The sequence below is a fragment of the Ictidomys tridecemlineatus genome, chromosome 4 (assembly GCF_052094955.1).
Source record: "Ictidomys tridecemlineatus isolate mIctTri1 chromosome 4, mIctTri1.hap1, whole genome shotgun sequence".
Classification (NCBI taxonomy): domain Eukaryota; kingdom Metazoa; phylum Chordata; class Mammalia; order Rodentia; family Sciuridae; genus Ictidomys; species Ictidomys tridecemlineatus.
This window is the reverse complement of record NC_135480.1, coordinates 97887007-97912020: the sequence shown is the minus strand read 5'-3', so window position 1 is coordinate 97912020 and position 25014 is coordinate 97887007. Positions and strand designations below refer to the sequence as shown.

General features: G+C 35.4%; 1 protein-coding gene and 2 pseudogenes across 2 annotated transcripts in view; 1 reads left to right on the top strand and 2 right to left on the bottom strand.

The window, feature by feature from the left end:
• Positions 1-24026, top strand: part of LOC101956106 (NXPE family member 1) — an 83310-nt gene extending 59284 nt beyond the window's left edge. The window contains exons 1-5 of one of the 2 annotated variants that reach the window (XM_005334198.5): positions 497-1159; positions 15213-15943; positions 18365-18426; positions 22435-22647; positions 23000-24026. In XM_005334198.5, the coding sequence (XP_005334255.3) occupies positions 995-1159; positions 15213-15943; positions 18365-18426; positions 22435-22647; positions 23000-23535 (1707 nt within the window). In that variant the 5' untranslated portion in view covers positions 497-994 and the 3' untranslated portion in view covers positions 23536-24026. Of the gene's footprint in view, positions 1-496; positions 1160-15212; positions 15944-18364; positions 18427-22434; positions 22648-22999 lie in introns of those variants that run through there. The other variant, XM_078047052.1, reaches the window with a different exon arrangement.
• Positions 7198-9308, bottom strand: LOC101972030 (serine/threonine-protein phosphatase 4 regulatory subunit 3B pseudogene; annotated as a pseudogene).
• On the bottom strand, positions 9228-11451 carry LOC144377449 (serine/threonine-protein phosphatase 4 regulatory subunit 3B pseudogene; annotated as a pseudogene).
• Positions 24027-25014: the final 988 nt, after the last annotated feature.

Below are 25014 nucleotides of genomic sequence, written 5' to 3'. Positions count from 1 at the left end.
TTTTTATTTGATTTATGTATCTTTCATTTCCAAGATTTCTGTTTAGTTCTTTTTCAGTATCTTTATCACAGTATTGAATTTCTCATTTATGTCTATCCTGACTTCCTAGATCAGCTATCAGCTGGAGTGGCCTGGAGCAAAAACTGGTTCAAATAATTCTCAGCTTCCCTTTTCACCAGTAAAAGGGAAATACTATCCATTGAAGTTTGTCTAGATAAACTATATTCATGCACTCCCAGGGTGGGGCTGATAAACTGTTCTAAGTGGGAAGTTCCAGCAGCTCAGGTTTATCTCTGATTAGAACTGTGGGAATTTTGTCAGATGGTATCTGCACTGGAGAGATTAGATCAATACAATGCTAGAGACAGAGAGATGCTGATCTCAGGCGTCTCCAGAGAATTCTACTCCCAGGTCAGGATGACCAATCCTCCACAAGTCTCACACTCTTCCCCACCATATCCATGGTAAAGTGGTCACAGAAACAGAAGTTAGATTTTATGCTTTAAGATATTTTTGGGTCTAAGATGTAAAGGTTTCCCTTTTTGTTTCTTACTAAATCCCCAGTGGAAACAAAAGTCACTTGTCCAGCTTACCTGACAAATTAACAGAACCAACTTTCTTTAAAGGTATTTATAGATTATGTTTTGTAACATAAACATTTTCTTGTGGCCTTATCAGCTATCTCAAGTCTCCCCCCTAACAACAGGCTGATGAATTAAACTTTTTGCTTCTTCTTTTAATGGAGGTCTATGAAACTGTGGTAAATGCTACAACTAAGAAACTGTAGAGCAATGAGAGATTATAAAATGGACATCTGCTTCCCATTTCAGGGTCTTAGAAGGAGGAAGCAAAAAAACTAAGTAAAACTTGAATAAGGAACAACCAACAGGTGGGCAAAGGGGTTGGTGCTGTGGGTTGGTTGGTAAGAGAGAGAAAGTGGTTCAGCAAAGAGGAACAAAGTCTCAGGGGCTAATTGCAGGTGAAAAATAAAATAATGTGTACAGAGGGATTCACTTTGGGTATGGCTCTGTCTTGTGTTGTCTTTCCTAGGACTCTCATCATGTCCTCAAATGCAGTGCTTCAGAAAATGCTGCTGGTGTTGATATCTCTTTTAGTCATTGCCTGGATAATGTCTATAATTTCTCAAAACTCCACAAAGGTATGAACAATTTTCTCTTTGGTTTGAAACTTCCACTTGTAACCTCCATCAACTCAGAACCTGTAAATCAGTCCTTCCCCTTCTATCCCACTCCAACTCTGCTCTCTTCTCTCCTTCTCTACCCCATTTCAGAGGGACATTGTCACCATTTTCTTATTTCTCATTCATCCTCAATCCAATCTAATCGGATTCTACTTTCTACATGCCATAAATGTCCCTTGAGAAGGTCACAACCTTCCATGTCACTAAATGAGTTCTTGTACCAATTGAGTGCATAAGTTTCTTGAATATATAGTTCCAGTTTGCTTTTTTTTAATTTTGTCTATGATTTACTTTTCATGCAAACGTTATATTTTAGTAATACAGTTTCCCTTGTTGTTTCTGGTAAATTTATTCAGAGATTTTCCACTACAAGCTTATAAAGGGAGTCTACCCATGCTTTCTTATATTTTTGTTTTGTATAATTTTATTGTTTGTTTTTATACATCTGATTCACTTGATATTTGCTGTGAAACTGTATGTGATATTTACCTAGTTTTGCTTTTCCTTATGGCTATCAAGTTATTCTATTCCTCTTAGTAAAATTCCATCTACATTCCACTGATTTTGAGTGCAGCCTTTATATCATACTAAATTTCTATAAGATCTATTTTAATTCTCTAATCTCTTCTACTGCCTTTTTATCCATATACAAATTCTACTCTATATACTTAAGAGAAATTTTAGAAGAAAACTTTAATATCTAAAAAGGCTAACACACCACCCTTGATATCTTTTTCCCTATATTTTTCTGGCTATTCTTTCTTATTTATCCTTTCAAGTAAATATTCTAATTGACCTGCCTGGTCCATAAAATGTTCAGGGTATTTCTATTTCGTTGAATATATGAATTAACTTTACAAGAAACAATAGCTTCAGTCTAACAAAGTACTTCCCCTTCCAGTTGTTCAATTTGGTTTCTTGAGTTTTCCTCATGTAAATATTGGACACATGTAAAACTGTATAACTGAATACCTTGCTGTCATTTGGCAACCATATACCAGATCGTCTGTTCCATTTGACCCTCTCTCTGGTTTTGTCTGCACATGTGAAAGCTACAATTTTTATACATTAAATGTATTTCCTGCCTTTTTGCTCAGTCCTTCTATTGTCTGTAGCCATTCTTCCATTTCTACTTTGGGGTTTTCCATAAAAATATCCCATGCATCTGAAAAGAAAGACTATTTTACCTCGTTCTTTCCAATTCCAACAACTTATTTGCTTTCCTTTGTCCAGTCACATTAGCAAATACATCCAGTCCAACATTAAACTGTAATAGAACATAGGAAGTTTATTTGTCTCATGTCTGATTTGGTGGCAAAGCCTCTACTGTTACACTTTAAGTAAATTATTAGTTTTTGCACTAGAGAATAGCTTATGGGTAGAATATGTAAATTTCTTTTTGTTGAGTGTTTTATAACAAATTTGTGCTAAGTGATTTACTCCCGTTACTATTATAAAGCAATTAATAAATTAATACTACTTTTCACCTCTCTCTCTACTGTCCAACCATTTTTTTGGTAGTATTGCATCCATATTCTCAGAGTACACAACCATTGTGTATGTATTTTATTCCTTGTAAGCATCAATTAGAATTATTCTTGTAAGCTAATAGATATTTACTTCTTACCACAAATATTTATATTAAACTTTCCAGTCATTCTCATTGTTTAAAGTTCAGTCTAATTTTTTTGCATTTTCCATGAGATTAATTTTATTTAAAGAAAGATGCATGTTGTAACACCTACAGCAACTATTTAAAAAATTAAGATATACAACTAGTAAGTCAAAGAGGTAAAATGGAGTATTAACCAACAATTCAAAAACAGGGAAGGAATGGAGAAGCAGAGAAGCAATGTGGGAATGGGATAAACAGGGACAAGTGACAATTACAACAGAATTAGACCCAAACTCATTGATATTTGTATTTAAAGAGTTTAAAACACTCCAATTAAAAGGTCTAAATTTTAAGAATGGACACAAAATAAGACCCAGTTACAGATTCTTAGCAAGAAAATTGTTATATATAAAGACAAGATAGGTTCATAATAAGAGGAATTAAAATATATATCCTAAAAACCTGAAGGGTGGAAAATATGGTGTGGCTATACTAGTCACCAGAATGTACTTTTAATTTTTTAGCCATATATTTATACTATTTACTATTATTCTTTTCTTCCTCAATTTCCATGTTTTTAATCTGGGATATTTTGCCTTCCCCCAGAAGAATTCTCTTTAGCATATGTTTTTAGTGCAGTTCTTACTGGAGACAGGTTTTTCTGTGTTTACATGAAAATATCCTTCTTTTCTTTTCTTTTTTAATTTGTTCTAATGGCAAAGGGGAGAATAGAGGGGGCATGGGGATGGGAAATATAGTGGAATGAGACAGACATCATTACCCTAGGTGCATGTATGATTGCACAAATGGTGTGACCTTACTTCATATACAACCAGAGAGGTGAAAAATTGTGCCCCGTTTGTGTATAGTGAGTCAAAAAGCATTTTGCTGTCATGTATAGTTGATTAAAGTTCAGTCTTATTTAAAAGGTTCTTTAGAAGGATTCAGAACAAATAATCTCCTATTACTACCATGTTCAAAAAAAATTAGTGATTTTTATCAGAGGTCATTTGTCTTCTTTTAAAATTCCTGCCTCATATTCCTTTCTTTGCATTCCTTAAATATTTACTTCAGTGAATTTTAGCTAAAAATATTAATGTTAATATGTAAAAAATAGATTTAAGAAAAAACACAATAATAATAAAATGTTATGCTACACAAGGAAAAATTTACCAAAAAAAATCACCATACATTAGGATGAAACTAGCTAAATACCCACATTCAAAAATGAAAACATTAGAGTTACATGCTAAATTTGATATGTCACAGCCATAGTAAATAATTTATTATGCCTATTTCAGAAACTTATAAATCAAACACTCTAAAATTAGTAAATATCTATAACATCAGAACAAAATAAAGAAACATAAACTTGATCTTGCAAAAAACATTAGAAAGGAAGTAGTATAAATAGTAAACTAAAAGATATATTTTTAATTTAGATATTGTTTTGTTCTGTTGTAAAATTCATTTCTTTTAAAATGGTTCTTCCATCTTGCTGATATTTCTTATCTTTCCCTTCATTACCACATTTAGCATGATTATAATACCTGTTCCAACCCCCTTGTCTGATCATTCTAACATCTTTTTTCAGTGTTTGTTTCCATCAATCATCTCATCCTTTGAGAAATATTATAGGTTTCCAGTTTCCTTCTATGCTGAGTAATTTTTAATTGTATACTAGAATTGTAACTGTTATGTTGTAGGGACTGTGCCTGTTTTACTCCTCAGGATTGTACTGGCATTTTTTAAGTGGCCAATGATTATCTTGATTCAACTTCAACTGCAAACTATCTCATCTGTGATTAAAAGTAATTAAAATCTTCACTGAGTTAATGAGTTATTTATATGATCCAAGTTGACATTAGAGTTTTTTATGGTATACCATGTAAAGATGAAGAAAATTTTTGTGGAATCTTGGTTTAAATTTCACTGGAGTTTGGACTTTTAGCATATGTCCATTAGTCTTTGGCTGTGGATCTCTCCTGAGTTGCAGGGGCACAGGAGCCAATTCCTTAGTTGCTATGAAACTCCCACCAGCAGCTTCTGGTTTGTCAGCTCAGGATACTTACAGTATTATAAGTTGTCTGTGTCTATTGTGTGCAGTAGTTCAGAATGCAGGCTCTAAAGAGCGCCTGTGTTTGCTGTGGGGATCACCTTGTACCTGGTCCCCTTTCCTGGATCTTTTCACAGTAGTGAAGATCCTGATAGTTCACTGTGAGTGCAGGAACTCTGGTTGTGGATTTTCCACAGGTGATCTGTGGTGTAGAATTATTCTGGCTGACACCACTCTCTGAGGTGTTCCAGTGAAGGGTCTCTAGTGGTTCCCCTGGTCTCCAGTTTCCACTACCACAGGCTATGAATGGTGGGTGTTAATTCTGATATCCTCTGTATTCCAGAGCAGTCTATGGTGATATCTCCTTTTCACCTCTAATTTTAGTGATTTGGGTCTTTTCTGCCATTCTTTTCCCTACTTAGGCTAAGGGTTTATCAACCTTATTTATCTCTTCAAAGAATTAGCTCTTAGTTCATTGATCCTGGCTATTTTTTTAATTTTCAATTTCATTAATTTCAGCTTTCATCTTAATTATTTTCTGTTTTCTACTGAGTTTGGAGTTAGTTCTTCTTCTAAGGCCTTGAGGTGGTGCTTAAGCTTATTTATTTTATTTTTCAATGTAGGCACTACGGTAAAAATTTTCATCTTAGAAATGCTTTTGTACTGTCTCAGACATTTTGATATGTTTTATCTCTTGTCTCATTCATTTCTAAAAATTTCTTGACTACTTCTCTTTTCTCTTCTTTGATCCATTCTTCATTTAAAAGCATATAACCAGACTATCCCACTTCTCACTATATTAAAGATTTAAAGTCAGCATACTATAAGAAGGAAGCCACATTAGTATTTTAGTACCATTAGCAATAGCCAGACTATGGAACCAACTCAGGTGCCCTTCTATGGATGAATGGTTAAAGCAAATGTGGTATATATACACAATAGAGTAATATTCAACCATAAAAAAATGAAATTATGTTATGCTGGTAAATGAATAAACTGGAGACTATAATACTAAGTGAAACAACTCAGACCCAGAAAGCCAAAGGTGGAATGTTTCCTCTGATATGCAGAAGCTACTCTAAAAGGGGGCAGGGGTGCATAAGAGAGAGACAGAAAATAAACCATGGGGAGGATTCTGTCAAAATAAAAGGTCAGGGGAGCAGAAGTAGGGGATTGGGAGAGTGGGTAAAGAAATGGAATAAGTAAAAAACAGAGGAATAAAACTAACTTTCCAATATACATATATGAATATACTACAGTGAAACTCATCATTATATATATCCACAAGACACTAATATTAACAAGGAGGAGGAGTGGGGAGGGCAAGGGTAAGTCCTGATTACTAATTTGGAGCAAATTATATCCCATGCATTAATGTCAAAATGAATCCTTTTATGTAAAAATTATGTACCAATAAAAAAATCAGGAAAAAAAGAGTATTGTTCAATGTCCATGTGCTTATATTGTTTGTTACTTTTCTTCCTTTTGATTTCTATCTAGTTTAACTTCATTATGATCTGATAGGATGCAGAGGGGTAATATCGTTTTTTTATATATTTGCTAAGATTTACTTTGTGACCTAGAATACAGTCTTTTTGGAAATAGTTCTATGAATTTCTGAAAAGTTAAATTTAGCTGTTTTTGGGTAAAATATTCTGTAGATGACTTTTAGATCCACTTGATTTATAGTATCATTTAGGTTGGAAACATCTTTATTGATTTTATGTTGTGATGACCTATTGGTGATAATGATGTGTTAAAATCACCTAATATTATTGTGTTGGTATCTGAGATTTAATGTCATGGAGTATTTTTTTATGAAATTAGGTGTGTTAACATTTAGGGCATAAATATTTACTATCATTATATCTTCTTTTTCCCTTTAAGACGATGTAACAAACTTCCTTGTCTTCTCTTATCAGTTTGTGCTGAAATATCCTTTAAGAACATCTACTCCTGCTTGTTTTTAGGGTCTGTCTCCATGGAATATTTTTTCCATCCTTTTGCCTTCTGCCTGTGGGTGTCTTTGCCTATAAGACGAATCTTTTATAAGCAGCATACGGTTGGATCTTGTGTTTTGATCCATTCTTCTAACCTGTGTCTTTCTTTTTTTTTTTTTAAACAGGGTTACATTTTAATTCCTGAATTTTACAGTTCAGCATTAATATCACCACATGTATACAAATAATGTAAAACAAGTACAGTGGTATTTTTAATACAAAATAAACATCTGTTTTATGGAAAAATAGACCCATTAATACATTACAAAGGTGATCTAAAGACTGTAGCTAGAATTACTATTTTTAGATTACTTTTTCCCAATGCATTAAATTATAGTTTGGGGACATTTTTCTCATCTCAGCATGATCTCAGAACATAGATGAGCAAACTAACATTAAAATACTTACAGTTAACTGCTATTCTAAAAATAAAACATTGTAATTGTTTGCCTCAATTTGTTATTTTAAATTCCTTTACATACATTGAATGTGCTTTTAGTCTTTTAAAAAAGCAGTGTTTGTATTACATAAACCCTTGCCTGCTTGTGGAAAAGTCTCCTTACTGCATGTGACTTGACATTTAACTCCTTGGATCAAAATGGCTTCTAGATATTAAATACTATAATTCAGCACTGTTTTTTTAAATTAGTTTTATAAATTATGCTTTAATACTTGCCTGCAGCTCTGAAGATAAACACTTTTTACTAACAAAGCAAAAAGGGACTTCAGAATTTATCTTCTACAAAGGATTATACTGGTAGGTTGATGAAAAACATTCTGTTCTGTCCATTCCCAAGATTCTGGAGAGGATCATTATGGAATACTAACAAACTGTTTTCTTGGCTGCTATCATCTCAAAAGTGCTGATTTTAAAATTATATTAACAAAACTATCCATTTTGAATGCAACTTATTTTTGTCAAAATACATACTGAAAATTCTTGGTGTAGAAAATATAATGGGTGCTGTAATACAGGGTGTATTTCCCTCCAACTACTCAAAACGTTGAATTTCTGTGAAGTCTTCAAAGAAATTGTCCCAAAATCTTCACTACTTCTTCTTCTTTTTTTATAGTTCTATTTTTTTTCCATAATTTTTTAAGAGGCAACTGATTAAAACAACAAAATGGCCAGGACCATTATACAAGTGATGTTATTGGGTTTGCAACTGAAGCGTTGTAATGTTTTTCTAGCCTGGATACCCCCCAGAGCAACCTTGCATTATTTTACCAATCTTTTCCTTCCCTCAAACCTGAGACTTTCCTTGCTGATAAACTATAATCCAGATTCTGGTAACTAGCCTTTCTTTTTTTTTTTTTACTTAAATTTTTTTTCCTTTTTTACAGCCTGAAAAGGCAAACCCCTTAATTACTAGCAAGCAATCAAGTTCCTGGGAATCTTGGGGTTTTTGTTTATTTTTGTTTTTTGTTTTAAACAGAGTTAAACTCTCCTAGATGATATACTGAGGATCTTCTGCTACTCCTTGTATATTTATAAATTCAAATGAAAAAGCTTTGTAATTCAGATTTTTCCAATCATTGAACAGTTGCAGCATTTTTGTAAGAAGACCACACGTCGGGAGTCCCCCAGTAAATATTTTATGAGCCAAGACGAGATCTTTTCCTGGGGGATGATTTTTCTTCTTCATCTTCCTCTTCATCATCTGGATAATCCACTAATCTAACCAAACTTCCCTAGGTGGCTGTTACTGACTAGTCAAGTTTGTAGTTTTGGAAGAAGACCCATTAGAACTTGCTGGTCTTGTCTGAGCCACTACAGATTTACTGTTTGTACTGTTTGTTCCATTAGCAGCACTGGCAGAGTGGGAGAAAGTAAATTTGAAGCCACCAGAAGATGCACTTTTGGGACGGTTTCCCTTATCTTCACTTTCTTTTGCTTTTTTGTCTCCATAAATTTTTCATAACTATCTGGAAAATCATCTTCTGGCTTAGATTTTTCAACTGGTGCCACAACTGCTTTTCCTTCGTCCTCCTCATGTTCATTAAGTCACATATCTTCATCCTCTTCCAAGGCTTTTGAATCTCTGCAAAATCTGTTACTACACAATATACATGGTACCCTGTTCAGTTTCTGATTTTGTCTTTGTCTTGTTCATATTTAGTCTTCAAGCCTTTGAATGTCTGAACATATCCAATCGATTCAAGCGCTTTATAAAAGTTTTCAACTATATGTGATATCTTCTACTCTTATAAATTCAAACAACTCAATAACAGCTGAATTCAACAGATTGTACCAAGTTCCATTATCTAGAAGAGCCTTTATAACTGGCTCAAAAAGATTTCCGTTGGTGATGTACAATTGTAACATTCATCTTTAAGGCCAATTATCCATCTTGTAAAGCGAAGAGCACACAAGGCCAGGAAAGTGTGCTTTGAATTCATCAAGACAAAGACTCTTCTTAGCAAGTCCTTGTTCATAATGTAGTTTTTAATATGGTTTGTGTGATGTTCCACACAAAATGTAAGTAACTCTAAAATTAAGGCAAGTAGCTATGCTGTTTGTTAATTATCAGGGCAAATTGTGTTGTCTTTGTTAGATCCAACTATTCTATCTTTTTCACATTTGTCTTCTGAAGGATTAGTTAAAAGTGGTGCAGCCAGCTTGTTCTCTGGATCAATTAGAGTACAAAGAAGTCCTATTAACTGAACTGCACCTCTTAACTCAGGATCAGTATCACAGATCATCTGTTCAATTACTACATTAATAAGAAGAATATCATCATCACTCTGTTAGGCTTCTTGCATTACAAATTCTCAGACTATAGATGGACTAAACTCTACTAGATAAGAAAATATTTCTGCAGCAGCTGATCTGACATGCAAATCATCCATGCCCATTACAATTTCAAGAGCAGGAAGAATTCCCAATTTTGCCAAAGTTTTGAAAAATGCAGCCCTGTTTTGAGGTTGTAATGTTTGAGAAAATGCACAAAATTCCTTGAAAAAATTAACCAATTCTCACCTTTTATCATCATCTGTAGCCTCATCTGTTAATTGTGCAAAAACTTCAGACAAAAACTTCTCACCTTCCTGCAACATGCTGACTATCTCAACTTTGTTGAAGAAAATAAAAGATATGAAAGTAGAAAGAAAATTCTCTTCAAAAACAGATGGTGTATGCAAAATGATGTCTTGAATATACTGTACCCTGTAAATCTGATGTATTTTTTGCCTTAGTTCAGAGTCTGTAATTGCTATAACTTCTTTAAATGTTGCAGTTTTGGTCAAGAATTCTCTATGTCTTTTTGGCTGAGCCAAAGCAGGATCATATTCAAGGCATGCCACAACATCCATGACACAATTTGACTTTTTGTTATATTTGATATTGTCTTCATTCTTGTATAGATTACTTCGAGGGCTCTCTCTCCTCCAGCAAGGAGGTCCATGGAACAGGGTAGAGGAAAGCGTGGCTGGGGAGTCACTAATCAAGTCTGATTTTATTGCACAGTTACCATGTGTATATACTCAGGCAGTAGCTAAGCAGATTACAGGCAGCCACCAATACAATGTCTGCTAACTGCCCTTGCAGCAACCAGTTGGAGTGGGCCCTGGAGAAAACACAGGGACTTGCAACACATGGCCTAACAGCCCAGGGCTGTGCCTAAGAGGTAAGCCACCTGCACAAAGGGAGTGGCCTGCCACTCAGACGCCCTTAATGTATGCCATGTATGCAGGACTTCATGCACTTGTCCCCACAGATTACTCTTTTATTGATCTGCCTGTATTTGGAGCTTTGGGATTTGTTATTTAGTTCCTCTGTGTGAAATTTATCTTTGAGTATTATTTAGAGTGCTGGCTTGGTGGTCATGAATTTCTTTTCTCTATTTTTGTCTTGGGAGGTTTTTTTATTTCCCACTCAAAATTGAAACTGAGCTTTGCTGAATATAATAAACTCGGAAGGCAGTGGTTTTCTTTTGGAGCTTGGAATATCTCATTCTAGCTCCTCCTTGTTATTAGTGTCTGGATTGAGAAATCTGAAGTGAGCCTTATTGGTTTGCCTTAAATATGACCTGATGTCTCTCTCTTGAAGTTTTTATTCTTCTTTCCTTATTTTATGTTATGCATTTTGATTATGTCTTAGAGAATATCTCTTCTGGTTAGGTCTAATAGGTGCCCTCTTTGGCTCTGGTGTGTGGATGTCTATCTCATTTCTGATATGGAAATACTTTTCTGTAACTATCTCATTTAAATGTTCTTTAGCTTGTATCTCCAGTCTCTTCTATCCAAATGATTGTCAGATTGGGTTTCTTAATGTTGTTCCAGAATTTCTATATATTCCATTCATGCTCTAATATTTTTCTCTTTATTGTATCCCATGTATTCAAATTCATGTATCCTGCCTTTATGGCCTAAAGTTCTGACTTCAAGGGTTGTTCTATTTTCTATGCAATCTAATCTGTAGGTGATGCTTTAAAGTGAATTTTTAATATGATTCATTGTGTCTTTCATTGCCAGGAGTTCTGACTAGTTTCGATATTTCTATTTCTTTGAGTAGTCTTTCATCTCCTTGAACTTGCTCTCCTAATTCACTCCTTAGACTTTCTTCAAATTCATCTAACATTTTACTAATCAGTTTTTTATAATCTTCTCTGGAATGTCATCTACTTCTGTATCTGTGGGACCCTATGTTCCAGACTTTGAGGGGAGACTTGTTTGCCTGTTTCCTCATCTTTTCAGAGGTCCTGGACTTACACATCATTGAAGATGGATTCCACTTTCTGTTTTATACGCAGCTTCTTACATGTATAGGGCTCAAATTCTAGGATTTATCTCTGTTTTTGAAATATGTTTAGATGTCAAGGGAGGATATGAAATTCCCCTCTGGTCACTCCTCCTTGAAGCATGGTTTTTGTGTTGGTGATTTTCTTTTCCCACTTCTATGAATTGTAGCTATATTTAGGCTCAAGTGGGGTTAGATCGTGTGGGGTGAGATTCTCTGTTGTTTGGCTAGTTTATAATAATCACTCAGCAACAGGACCTCTACTGTGGAATCTTGAAGTGTCATGATCACTTTCCAGCTCCTGTTAGAGCAAGGGAGAGTAGGAGTAGCCCTAATGTCAGTAACTGATGTATAAAGTGATAAGTCTGGAGTCTACTTTGTCCTCTCTAACATTATTGTCACCTCACTGAGAAGTTATCTTCTACCTTTGTGAGTCTGATGCTGATGGACAGTGCAATTCCCATCAAATAAGTTTGAAAACAATGAAAAATCACAAGAGTTGTCTTAATCCATTAAGGTTTAATGGATTATAACAAGTATATGTATAAACTATACAGAACAATTTTTATACAGAACAATTTTTCTCCTGAGCCCATCTTTATAATCCTGAATCAGTTCATAAGCAATCATGACAAATTCACAAATATACATACACACACACACACACACACACACACACACACACATATATATACATACCCATGGAGAGAGAATTTGAAGACCATGTGCATGAGTGAAAACTTTTACTCCCTTTACTGCATTTATCAATTTTAGTATAAAGTGTTTCTCATTATACAAGTTAAAAATATTTGTACTCTCAAATAAAAATTCCTCAGCCTGTGACTTTAGGAGGTGTGCTAAATGGAAAAATATTTTAATCATGATTATATTGTTATTAGCATTTTATATGCTGTACAGTTATTTTCTTTTTTTAAAGAGAGAGAGAGAGAGAATTTTTTAATATTTATTTTTTAGTTCTCGTTGGACACGTCTTTGTTTGTACGTGGTGCTGAGAATCGAACCCGGGCCGCACGCATGCCAGGCGAGCACGCTACCACTTGAGCCACATCCCCAGCTCTGTATAGTTATTTTCTATCCTACTTCTCTATCTCATAGTGTGTGTACTAAGGTTTTATTTTATGCTTTCATAAAATACAAATACACAAATACATTTTATATATTTGTGTCTCTATTTCTTGCTTGGCTTAGCCAAAGGTTTCTCAATTTGCTAAATTTTCTCAAAGATTAAACTTAGGTTCCCTTCATCGATATTTTAGTTACATCTCATTTCTTGGTTTCTAGTCTCTTTTGGTTTACTATGTCACTGTGTTACCAACCACCAGGATTTTACTGATTGAGGGTGGGCCACAGAGGAATCAGGCAAGGATTTTTTGTACTGCTGAGATTTGAAATCTACATGTTCTTACATGTGAGGCAGTTGACAATCACTGATCTATAACCAGTGTTCTCAACCTTATCTGAACACAGGATGTCTGTTTGAAAAACACATCCTCCAGGATTGCAATTTAGTGACAATTCAGTTGACCTGCACTGCAGCCTGAGAATCCATGTTTTGAAAGAAAAAAAAAAGTGTGACATTTGCTTCAGATTATCAACAAGATTCGGAAACCACTAAATTTGAGCACCTCTAGGTGATTCCTAAATGAAAAGTTAAAGATGTTTAGGAGGTTTGGGAAAAGAAGAAGGTAGCCACCAATGCAGGAAGAGGAGATAGTATTAGTAAAAAGCAAGAAGTACAAGAAAGGAAGGTCATCTCCTAAAACAGAAAAAGCAGTTCATCTTGTTAAAACAGAGAACATAGGAGGAAATGGAAGAACCAGGCTGCAAAAGACAGGCCAGAGCATAAAGCCATGTTAAGATTGGACTTTATTCCAAGAGTCATGAGAAGACATTAAAGGGGATTAAGGCGGAGGCAGACATGAGTGGAGTTTTGCTTTAGAACAATTGACGTAGCTACAACTTTAAAAAAGCAGATAGAAGGACTGTCCTCATAAAGCCTGAAGAACATCTTCACCCTTGAGGAAACTATAGTCAGGGAGGTAAATTATCCTGGAGATAAATCAATCATGATAAACTGTGGTGGGAAAGATTGTTATACATGGGTAAAAATATATTAAGACAGAACTATTGGAGAGACAATAGAATGAATCGGACATTACTTCTGTGTGTTCATATATAAATACACCACCAGTGTAACTCCACATCATATACAACCACAAGAATGGGAAGTTATACTCCATGTATGTATAATATGTCAAAATATATTCCACTGTCATGTATAACTAAAAGGAGTGAGTGAATGAATGAATGAATGAATAGAACTAACAGACATGAGCTATTAAAGGTACAGTATATGTGAAAAGAAGAACCAGCATTAATTTTTTATTTGTTCCAATTAGTTATATATGACAGAATGCATTTTGACACATCATACATAAATGGAGTATGACTTCTCTTTCTTCTGGTTGTATATGATGTAGAATTACATCAGTCATGTTATCATATATGCACATAGCGAAATGTCTGATTCATTCTACTATCCTTCCTCCACCTATCCTCCTCCTCTCCATTTACCTCTCTGTATTTAATCCAAAGTACTTATATTCTTCCTTACCTGCTCCACTTATTGTGAATTAGGACCTGCATATCAGACAGAACATTTGGCCTTGGGTCTTTGGGATTGGCTTATTTCGCTTAATACAATATTCTCCAGCTCCATCCATTTACTGGCAAATGTCATGATTTTATTCCTTTTTAAGGCTAAGTAATATTCCATTGGGTATATGTACTGAATTTTCTTTATCTATTCATCTGTTGAAGGGCACCTAGGTTGGTTCCATAGTTTAGCTACTGTGAATTTAATTGCTATAAATATTGATGTGGCTGCATCACTGTCATGTGCTGATTTTAAGTGCTTTGGATATAAATTGAGGAGTGGGAAAACTGGGGTAAATGGTAATCCATTCCATGTTTTCTATGAATTTCCATACTGCTTTCCAAAGTGGTTGCACCAATTTGCAGTCCTACCAACAATATATGAGTATAGCTTTTTCACCACATCCTCGCAAATATTTATTGTTGCTTGTATTCTTGATAATTGCCATTGTGACTGGAGTGAGATGGAATCTCAGTGTAGTTTTAATTTGCATTTCCTTAATTTCTAGAGATACTGAACATTTTTTTTCATATATTTGCTAATTGACTGTTCTTCTATGAAGTGTCTGTTCAGATCCTTAGCCCATTTATAATTGTGTACTTTGTTTTCGGTGTTATTTTTTGAGTTCTTCGTACATCTTGGAGATTAATGCTCTGAGGTGTATGTGGTAAAGATTTTCTCCCAGCAAGAATTTTTACTCGTATGTACTGTTTTAGCTACATATCTAAGACTGAATATGTTTATTTATAATTACTCAGGCATTCTTTAAAATATTTAGGTAAAAATGTAAATGGTTTAATTTTATGAAAAATTATCAGAACATTTAAATAATATGGATGATAATAGGTGAACTCAAATTTGTTAAAAGTAAACATTACTGGGAACAGATTCATTGAATAGTATGTTATGTTTGTTGTCATTTCAGCTTTGGTCTGCTATAAATGTGCCCATCAGTTTATATCACTGCAACATCTCCAAGGAATCATGTCCTGAAATACCAATGAGCCTGGTAAAATCACCAACGGAAACTGAACTCCGAATAAAGGAAATCCTACAGAAAATACACCAGCTGATCCCACCCAGACCCTTCACCCATGTGAACACCACCACCAGTGCCACCCAGAGCACAGTCACCATTCTTAACCCTAGGGACACATACTGCAGGGGGGACCAGCTGGATATCCTGTTGGAGGCCAGGGACCACCTGGGACGCAGGAAGGAATATGGAGGAGACTTCCTCAGGGCCAGGATGTCCTCCCCAGCCCTGAAGGCGGGCGCCTCAGGAAAGGTGACAGACTTCAACAATGGCACCTACCTTGTCAGCTTCACTCTGTTCTGGGAGGGCCAGGTCTCCCTGTCTCTCCTGCTCATCCACCCCAGTGAAGGGGTGTCGGCTCTCTGGAGGGCAAGGAACCAAGGCTATGATAAAATTATTTTCAAAGGTAAATTTGTTAATGGCACCTCCCAAGTCATTACTGAATGTGGCCTGACCCTAAACTCTAACTCTGAACTGTGCACCTACTTGTATGGGAGAGACCAGGAAGCCTTCTACTGCATGAAGCCTCATCACATGCCCTGTGAGGCCCTGACCCATGTGTGCACAATGAACCGAAGAATTTCTTACCTTTCAGTCAAGGAAAAAAGCCTTTTCCATAAGTAAGTACACTTTTCAATACAATGAGAGGTTCCCCCAGGCAGAGCTACATCACCCATTTCAATACTGACTTATCCTCTCAGAGACCTCCTCTGTTGGAGGTTCTGATCAGATATTTGGTATCTTCAGGGGGCTCAAAGTTCACAAGTGCACATAATCCCTTTCATTTTCCTTAACTTGTTCAATAAAAGGGAGCAGCATAATATGGAACTCCATAACATATATGTCTTCTTGTAAGAACCAGGATTATTATATTCAGCAATATATTTTAATAAATTTCCACCTTCAGTAGAAAACCTTTCTGCAGAATAGATAGATGTTCCATTGAAAAAGATTCCTTCATGAATATATGATAACATCATGCTCCTTCACCTCCCATATCATATTCCACAGATTCTGCCATTTAAGTGTCTTTTGCATTCATCCATTTCTCCTTATGTCCAGTGCAGCTCTTCAAGTTGAGACCACCATCATTATCTCAGCTACTTGACTATAATGGCTTCCAGCTTGGTCTCCCTCACATCATCAATCATACCCTCCTTGCACTCACTCAACACTGCACCCTGAGCAATCTTTCTAAAAAGCCAACTCTTATAAGTCATCTCCAGTTGATCTCACAATCAGAGACGCCTCAGTGTACATTGCTTAGGAGAGAGGAGTCCTTCTACCTCTCTATGTTGTAACCTTTCAGTTCCTGGAAGCCCTGGTTGAATATCCCCCTCTAACCTTGTTACACAACTCTCCCCTATCAATCTTGGCTGTAGCCGCCACACCATGCCTTTCTCCCCCTCTCACAAACAGATACTCACTTCCTCGTCTCCTTGTTCTCTACTGAGATGAAAAATACTTCATTCCTTAGAATGAACCATCAGAGTTTCTTCATGTACCACTTTGAGGATTTCTTTGCAAAATGAAACTGTTATCACAAATCTCAGAACTGTGAGCCAACCCTGAGACACATATCACTCACAGAGTTCCTTGTTCATTTGCTAATTTTCTGTAAGACTCTGTCTACTTCTTTTCACTTTCCATTATGCCAAAATGTATCCCCTTACCTGTATGACATTGAAATACTAGAGTAGAGCAATCTCTTTCTTAACAGTTTTCAAAGTCAAGCTTTCAAAAAATGTGCTTAGAAAATGTAAGAGTAAGCAACAAACATGGAAAAAATAACACATTTCAGAATCCCAGTCAGTTATTTGAGTTTGGGCTACTGATCATTTGTCCATGACTCAGACTCACTTCTGCAAAAGTAAAAATATAGTTGAATGTCTCTTCCTTCCATTTTCTCAATGGTGCAACTCATCAAATGTCTTCCTCTCCACTAACTATTCTTATGCCTAAATCTCAGTTAAGATGAAGACACCTTTCCCTTTATAGGATTGGACCTGAAAGACATTCATAACAGAGAATAGCATACCCTTAAATCTGTCAATCTGGCACCTGAGCCCCCATTATCCTCTTAAACCTTCTTAACCTTCTTACCTGCCTCCATTTACACACACACACACACACACACACACACACACACAGAGACACACGAAACAAAATGAATTCAAGAGAAGGTAGAGGTAATAAGGGGTATCAAAGCAGGAAGAGATAGGTAGTCTTTCAATAACTAGAGAAAAGACATGCTGTATACACCCATTCATGTTTCAGACTGAACACTGCTTTTTTGCCATTCTGACATTTGTCAGCCATTCTGACAGACATTAAGGACTCAGCAGTGGATACAGACAAATGCATAAATCTTAAAATATTCAGAAATAAAGTATTTAGAAAAGATTGAAGACAAACATAACAGGAAACATGGCTAAGGAGGGAAGCAGGGGATCTGTGACAAGAGGTCTATGTGCAATGATAAGGATTCCAGGAGATAATCAAGGGCTTTAAACAATAATTCAGTTACATTTGCAATTGGAAATGGTGTTTTGGCAGTTGTGTTGAAGAACTTAAGGGGGATAAAACTGACAAAAGTTGGCCAATTAGAAGCTCACAGAAAAATAGTATATTAACTAGAATATGTAAAGGAGAAACAGATAGAAACCTCACAGACTTGAATATAACATTCTAGGATACACTGTTTGCATGCAGCAGATGAGTAGAGTTGTCCTGGACTTCAGATACTCTCAGTAGGGTTGAAAGGCTTCTATGGGCTGGGAATGTGGCTCCTTGGAAGGGGGATTGCCCAGTTTACATGAGGCCCTGGGTTAAATCCCCAGCATAAAAAAAGAAAGTCTTCCAAAATCCTAATTCATTTACAATACTCAATATGTCTAAACTTTAAAACAAAAATAATAGTTTTCAGTTATAGAAAATTAAAAATTATCCTTCACTTATAAGCAGGTGATTCATATTGTCTATGGCAAGTGGACATACAACAGGCTAATTTATTGGGTTTTTGTTTTGTTTTGTTTTTTAAGATCCAAAGTGGGAGTTGAAATGATGAAAGATCTTAAACATATTGATGTCTCCCATTGTAACAGTAGGTCTATTCTGTGGTGGGTACTGTCTGGTATCTCTTATGCAGGGGAAAAGTAATCAGTATTAACTCTATTAATTATAGTTTTCTGGAGCAATATCCCTAGCAGGTCTGGGTGATCTCAATCATACCAGACTTTATAGGGAGAAATCAATTTAAGAAAATTATTTCAAATTCTGTTTATAACAGATTTCATCTTGGTTTATCCTAAAGAAGAAAATAAAGTATCCTACATTCATCTCTCAGAGTTTGAGGTGCTATGCAAATGTCTTTGATGGATACCCATAGTTTCAGAGTAGGAATATTGTGCTTTTGATTTCCTAAACTATGCTAGCATAACCTCCAATCTTTACTTGATGCATTTAACAATTTTATATGGACTTTCCAACTTTTTAAATGTTTTAATGAAAAATACAAATCAATGATACATATGAAAGGAAAATATTTATACTACCTTAGCTTTAAAATAACTGTATAATACCTGAGTTTACCAATAACACTGGTAACCTTGGTTATTCATGTTTTCTTGTAATATTTATTCTTCTATTCAGCAAATGTTTATTGAGGGTCTAACAGATATGAGGAATTATGGAAACTGTATAAATTAAATGCTCAGTAAGCTTGTGATCTAAAAAACATTTAATTTACCAACTGCATGATGACAGCAAAATGCCAAAGGACTTAAATTTAAATTAACATTTGACTGAGCCCTGAAGGGTTATCAGAGAAATATGTAGTCAGAGAAACCACATAAATGTCATGGGTAGAATTGCCAGATATAAGTAAAAATAATGCAGGGAATCAGTTAAATTTAAGTAATTTCTAATTGCCTATGCATACATACATTGAGATAAAGGAAAACTATTGCATGGCATACACTCTAACAGTATTCCTTACCAGAAACAGTTCTAATTTAGCATTCTTCCTGACATTTTTTAAATCTGAAAAATCTTTTAATCTGATTACTCTATTGATGAGCCAAATTATTGTGAACCTTATTCAACAATCCAGTATGATAAGCATATAATGGAATGTAGCAAAGGATGGAGCTAGAAAAAGAGAAATATATTAAATCATGGAGGTTCTCAAGTGTTCTGCTGAGCAGTTTAGTGTTTATTTAAAAGGCTAAAGAAATCCACAGAGACCAACTATGGAGGGCAGTGATATGATCCTTCTTGTGTTTTAAAAAGCAAATTTACATCTGAAAAAAACAATTATTACCTATAGAAAAGTAATTTAAAATGTTACTAAGGAATTTAAATAAAATTTATACATAGAAGAAAACATACTCTCTCTGGATGGGATGACTTCATATTGGAAAGATGTCAGTTTCCTCTGCATTAGTTTCTTATTGTTGCTATAACAAAGTGTCTTTCAATAAGAACAACATATTATCTTAGGGTTATTCTTCCAAAGCCCAACATCAGTCTCACTGAGCTACAGTCAAGATAGAGTAGACCTGTGTTCCATTTTGAAAATTCTAGGAAAGAATCTGTTGTACCTTTTCATCTTCTAAAGGCTGCCCTCCTTCCTTGTAGCCAATCCTCTACCTCCAGAGCCATACCACCATCTTTCTGGTTCGCCTTCTGCCTCCCTCTTCCACTATGGAAGACTAATGATGTTAGACTGGAATCCCTACCCCAGATAATCCAGTATTATTTTTCCACTCACAACCAGAAAATCTCTTTTGGGTGCCATTGTCACCCTACCACAATCTCTAAGCCAATGAAAAAGATGATGCAATTCTAAATTATTAACCATATATTTAAACTATCAAGCCTATTCTATAACTCAATTAAAATGTAAAAGTAATCATAAGAAAATGAATACACTGATGCATAAATATTATATAAGGTATGCTTTTCAATAATATGCTTAAATACCATCTTCTCACATATGCCAGTAACTACTGGAATGGGGAATATTTAGTAACTGCTGATTTCAAGTTTCTAGAGTTACAGTATTCAATCATCTAGGCTACAATGCTAGCAAGCCTCCTAGAAGCCCAATCATGTCACACTGACATTCCAACCAAATCACAGGATTATAAAAACTCCTGTAAACAAGCTGAATAGCCAAGATTTAAGTGGTTATCCAGGTACATTTTCCAATTGAGTCAACAGCACCACTTTGCCATTAAGTCCACAGGTTACAAATGCTTATTGTCCCTGGTTTCTCTGGGGGATTGGCTTCAGAATCCAACTTCGACAAATCTACAGTCCGCAGATGCTCAAATTCATTATTATTTATTCTTTTATTTCTTAAGTGGACAGAAATTTACTTTCCACAATTCTTGAGGTTGGGAAGTGAAGGATTTCGAGTCTTTTATATAAAATGGCATGGTATTTGCATATAACCTACCCATATACTCCCATATTCTTTACATTTTCTCTAGATAATTTACAATACTTCATAAAATGTAAATGCTATGGAAATAGTTATTATATTGTATTGTTTAGGGAAGAATGACCAAAAAAGTCTTTACATATTTAATACAGAAAAAAATATTTTCTTAGTATTTTACATTCATGGTTGGTTGAATGTATAGATATATGACCCATAAATAAAGAGGGCCAACTGTACTGTACATGTACATGTAATGAAGTACTATTCTGTGGACACAGGCAACCAGAGACTTCAAGGCCTGTGAGGGACAAAATAAGGAAGGAAAAGAATAGGCTGCTGGTAATCCCCTGATATTCATTCCCTATCACTCATTAGTAAAAGAAACCATTATTTTAGCTAGACCTGTGGTAACTTTCCATGTGGCTACTTACAGACATGACTCACATTTTCAAGGAGTATGGATAGAAGTGATCTGGTAAACTTCTAGAGAGTGCCTTTAAAAGCATTATGTTACCACCTCTTCCATTTGTCTCCTTGCTACTAGCTGAACTGCAGACAAAATCTGAGAAAGAGCAAGCTATGTTAGACTGATAAATTGAAGCCATTAGTTAGCAATGGGTAGAACAACGAGACAAAAGAGACTAGTGTTCCTCATATCATATAACATCACATTAACCTTGACCCAGTCACTCTGGAACTGTTTATGAGTAACAAATACATTTCCAATTTTAAGATATTATTTTGGTCATTCTTTTTTTTTTTGGCCATTCTTACAGCATTAAATCTTATTTCCTATCTAATCTAGTATGTGGTATTGGTACAGAAATGCTAATGTAACAAAACCTACAATATAACTACTGGACATATAGGTCCATGGTAGAGTGCTTACTTGGCATGCATGAGGCTCTGGAAAAGAAAGAAAGGAAAGAAGGAAGGAGGGAGGGAGGGAGAAAAAATGAAACCTAAAATATGAGACACTGGCTGGGCAGTGGAAAAACAGCATAGAGAATGGCAAAAAAAAAATGTCAGACATCTGATAACCTTTGTTATGCCATAGCAAAGAGTTGTTGCTGTGCCACATGGGATACCTGGGAGGGCAGACCATGGTAGATCCTGTGGTTCCAATGTAACAGGCTACAATGTTGGTTTGTGTTGGATGCTGAATGTTACTTTTAGTAAAGTATATTGAAAAAAACATTAAGTAAAACTAGGTGTTTTAAATTGCTTGAAGTTTTTATAATGTGCACATATTTTAAAGCTATTTTTAAACATAGAAAAATTAAGATTTTTCATTCATTCACGGAACAAAGGTAATTGGTTGGATAACAAGGACACAACTGGCAGTTCAGTAACATCATTCAATTAGAGAACAGGCTTAAGTTACTACAGAATCGAGGGATAGTAAAGACAGGAAACCACATCAAGACTTAGCTCATGACCACAAGTGGGTGAAAATGAATAGGGAGGAGTCAGAATAATTCAAAATCTCAAAATGAGTAGTCAGGCCTAAAACAAAGCTGGTGATCAAAAAATACCTCTAGTAAGACACATAAGACAAGAGTATAGGGAGAGGGAAAGAGATCAGGAAAGGGAAGGACCAAGAGAGGAGGCTGGGTATAGGACACATGCCACTAACACCACTCACCACAGGATCTCTGTTACTAGAACAAGAAAAGAGCTCAGAGAAATGCCAAATTGGAATGAAGATTCCGGTCCCTGGTGGATACACATTACAAGAAAAGTGGATAACAACATTTTGTGACCAGATTCAACTAGATAAAAATAACATCGATGGCTGCTTGAAAGGAAAACTCATTTACCTCCTGGGAGACTCAACGTTGCGTCAGTGGATCTCCTACTTACCCAGAGTCGCAAAAAGTATGTAATTATTTTATATTCTTTCGGAAGTTCAGGTTTTCTATCTTTTCTCTCACTTGGGCTATTTAGTTTTTGACTTCATGAGGCATTCTGTATTTCAGACATTTAATTTGGAGTATATTTTTCATACTCTCATAAGACAGGTTGTTTTCCTTTTAAATTTCAATAAAAACTTTATAATTTGATTGAATTTTCACATATGTGAACTGGTAGTCTTCTCCAAGGAGGGAATAAACAAAATATTTTGCTCCTAACAAAAATATTCTAGATAGGTACTATACATGATAGAATGTTCTTTTAAAAATATATTAATCATTTCCTTCAAGTTAAAGATCTGTTTATTTTTTATCAGCCCTGAAACTTTTTGATCTTCATGGAACTGGACTTTATAAGAAATATTTGCTTCTGGATGCTGAAAGACATACTCAGATACAATGGAAAAAACATATCTATCCTTTTATCACTTCTCAGCTCCACTCTGTGAGAGATGCAGGTTATATCCCTCAGGAAATTGACCAGATTTCAGGTGACAAAAACACAGCCATTGTCATTACACTTGGCCAACACTTCAGACCTTTCCCTATTGACCTTTTCATTCGCAGGGCCATTAGTATTCGAAAAGCTATTGAACGACTATTCCTAAGAAGCCCAGACACTAAAGTGATCATTAAGACAGAAAATATCAGGGAGATGCACTTAGAAACAGAAAGGTTTGGAGACTTCCATGGATACATTCAGTATCTTACCCTGAATGACATTTTCAAAGATCTCAATGTGGGTGTCATTGATGCCTGGGACATGACCATTGCATACGCCTCCAATAATCTCCACCCACCTGATGTTGTGATTGGAAGTCAGATTAACATGTTCTTAAACTACATTTGCTAAAGCATAAATATACAAATTCACTAGGAACTAACTTCCACAAATAATGCCATGTGTATTGTCAACTAAGTTTTATTCATTTTAGGGACTAAGAAACTCAAATTTTAAAAAATCATTTGGGCAAGAAAGATACTTAAGGACAATGACAAGGGAGATGGGATGCTAAGCCAAGAAAATCAGACATAAATAATGATTATGACAGGCCTTGAGATTTTCTGCATGTAATAATAAATATTTTTACATTTTAGGCAAGTTTGGGTCATGATTTTTGTTACTCCTGGCTGAACTAACAGAAAGGATTTTTAAAAAGTAAACATATGCTTGTCATACATTCTAAAATAGTCACCTAAATTTTTCTATATAGATTGTAAATATTTTGGAATCTGCAGGCTATCCTGCCTCTGTCACAACTACTCCTCTGCACTACAATGCAAAAGCAGCCGCAGACAACATGTAAATAAATGAGTGTGTTATGTTTCAATAAAACTTTATTAGTGGACAGTGAATATTGGATTTTATGTAATTTATACACATCAAGAAATATTAATTTTCTTTTGGTTTTTCCCCAATTTAAAAAAAAAACAACAGAAAAATCATTCTTAGATCACAGGCTCCAAAAAAATGTAATGGATATATTTGGCCTCTACACCATACTTTGTTGAATTTAAAACAAAAACTTTGGAAGAACTGAACAAAAATTCCTCAGATATTGAGGGAAAACTAATAACCAGAAAGAGAAAATAATTCCCATAACTTAAGAAAATTAATCTACCAGAAATCACCAGCAACATCACTTACTGAGTGAAACACAAGAAACATTTCTTACTAAGGCAGATACAGACATGAATGTCTCTCACTGGCTCTATCTACCCATCAATTGTAGTACATGTCATAAAGGAACAGAATAACTACTCCTAGTTATTTGACAAATTCCTGAGGATAAAACAAAGAGCATAAATAGAAGAATTTAAAAGGTAGCCTGATCTTGAGATACTCCAGCCACCTCCATAGCTGATCCTTTCACATGTTAGTCTCTACTTTGGGACAACGGAAAGGGCCTGGAGGCAGCAGCCTGCCTCAGCACTGCATGCCACAGCTCTGCATATCTAAACAAGTTGCCCAACACCACTACATGGCCTACCCTCTCAGCCTCATCTCTGGTGGTCGCCTCCATCTTGGGACACCTCTATCACCCTCTTGGTTTACCTCCACTGCCACCACACCATCTTTATATGGGGCAGCTTCTATCTTAGGATGCAGACTAGGGCCTGGAAGCCTAACATCAAGGTACCTAAAGGTTTGGCACAGCCACTGCTACCAAATAGGGATATGCCTATTTCCATGTAAAGACAATATACAGGACCTGGAAGACCATCATGAAGGTCCCTTCAGGCTTGGTTACAGCAGAGGAATCCCTGCTAGTCTACTTCTCTTGATTCCTCTTTCATTCTTCCTGTGATCTAACTAATACCTCTATATTCT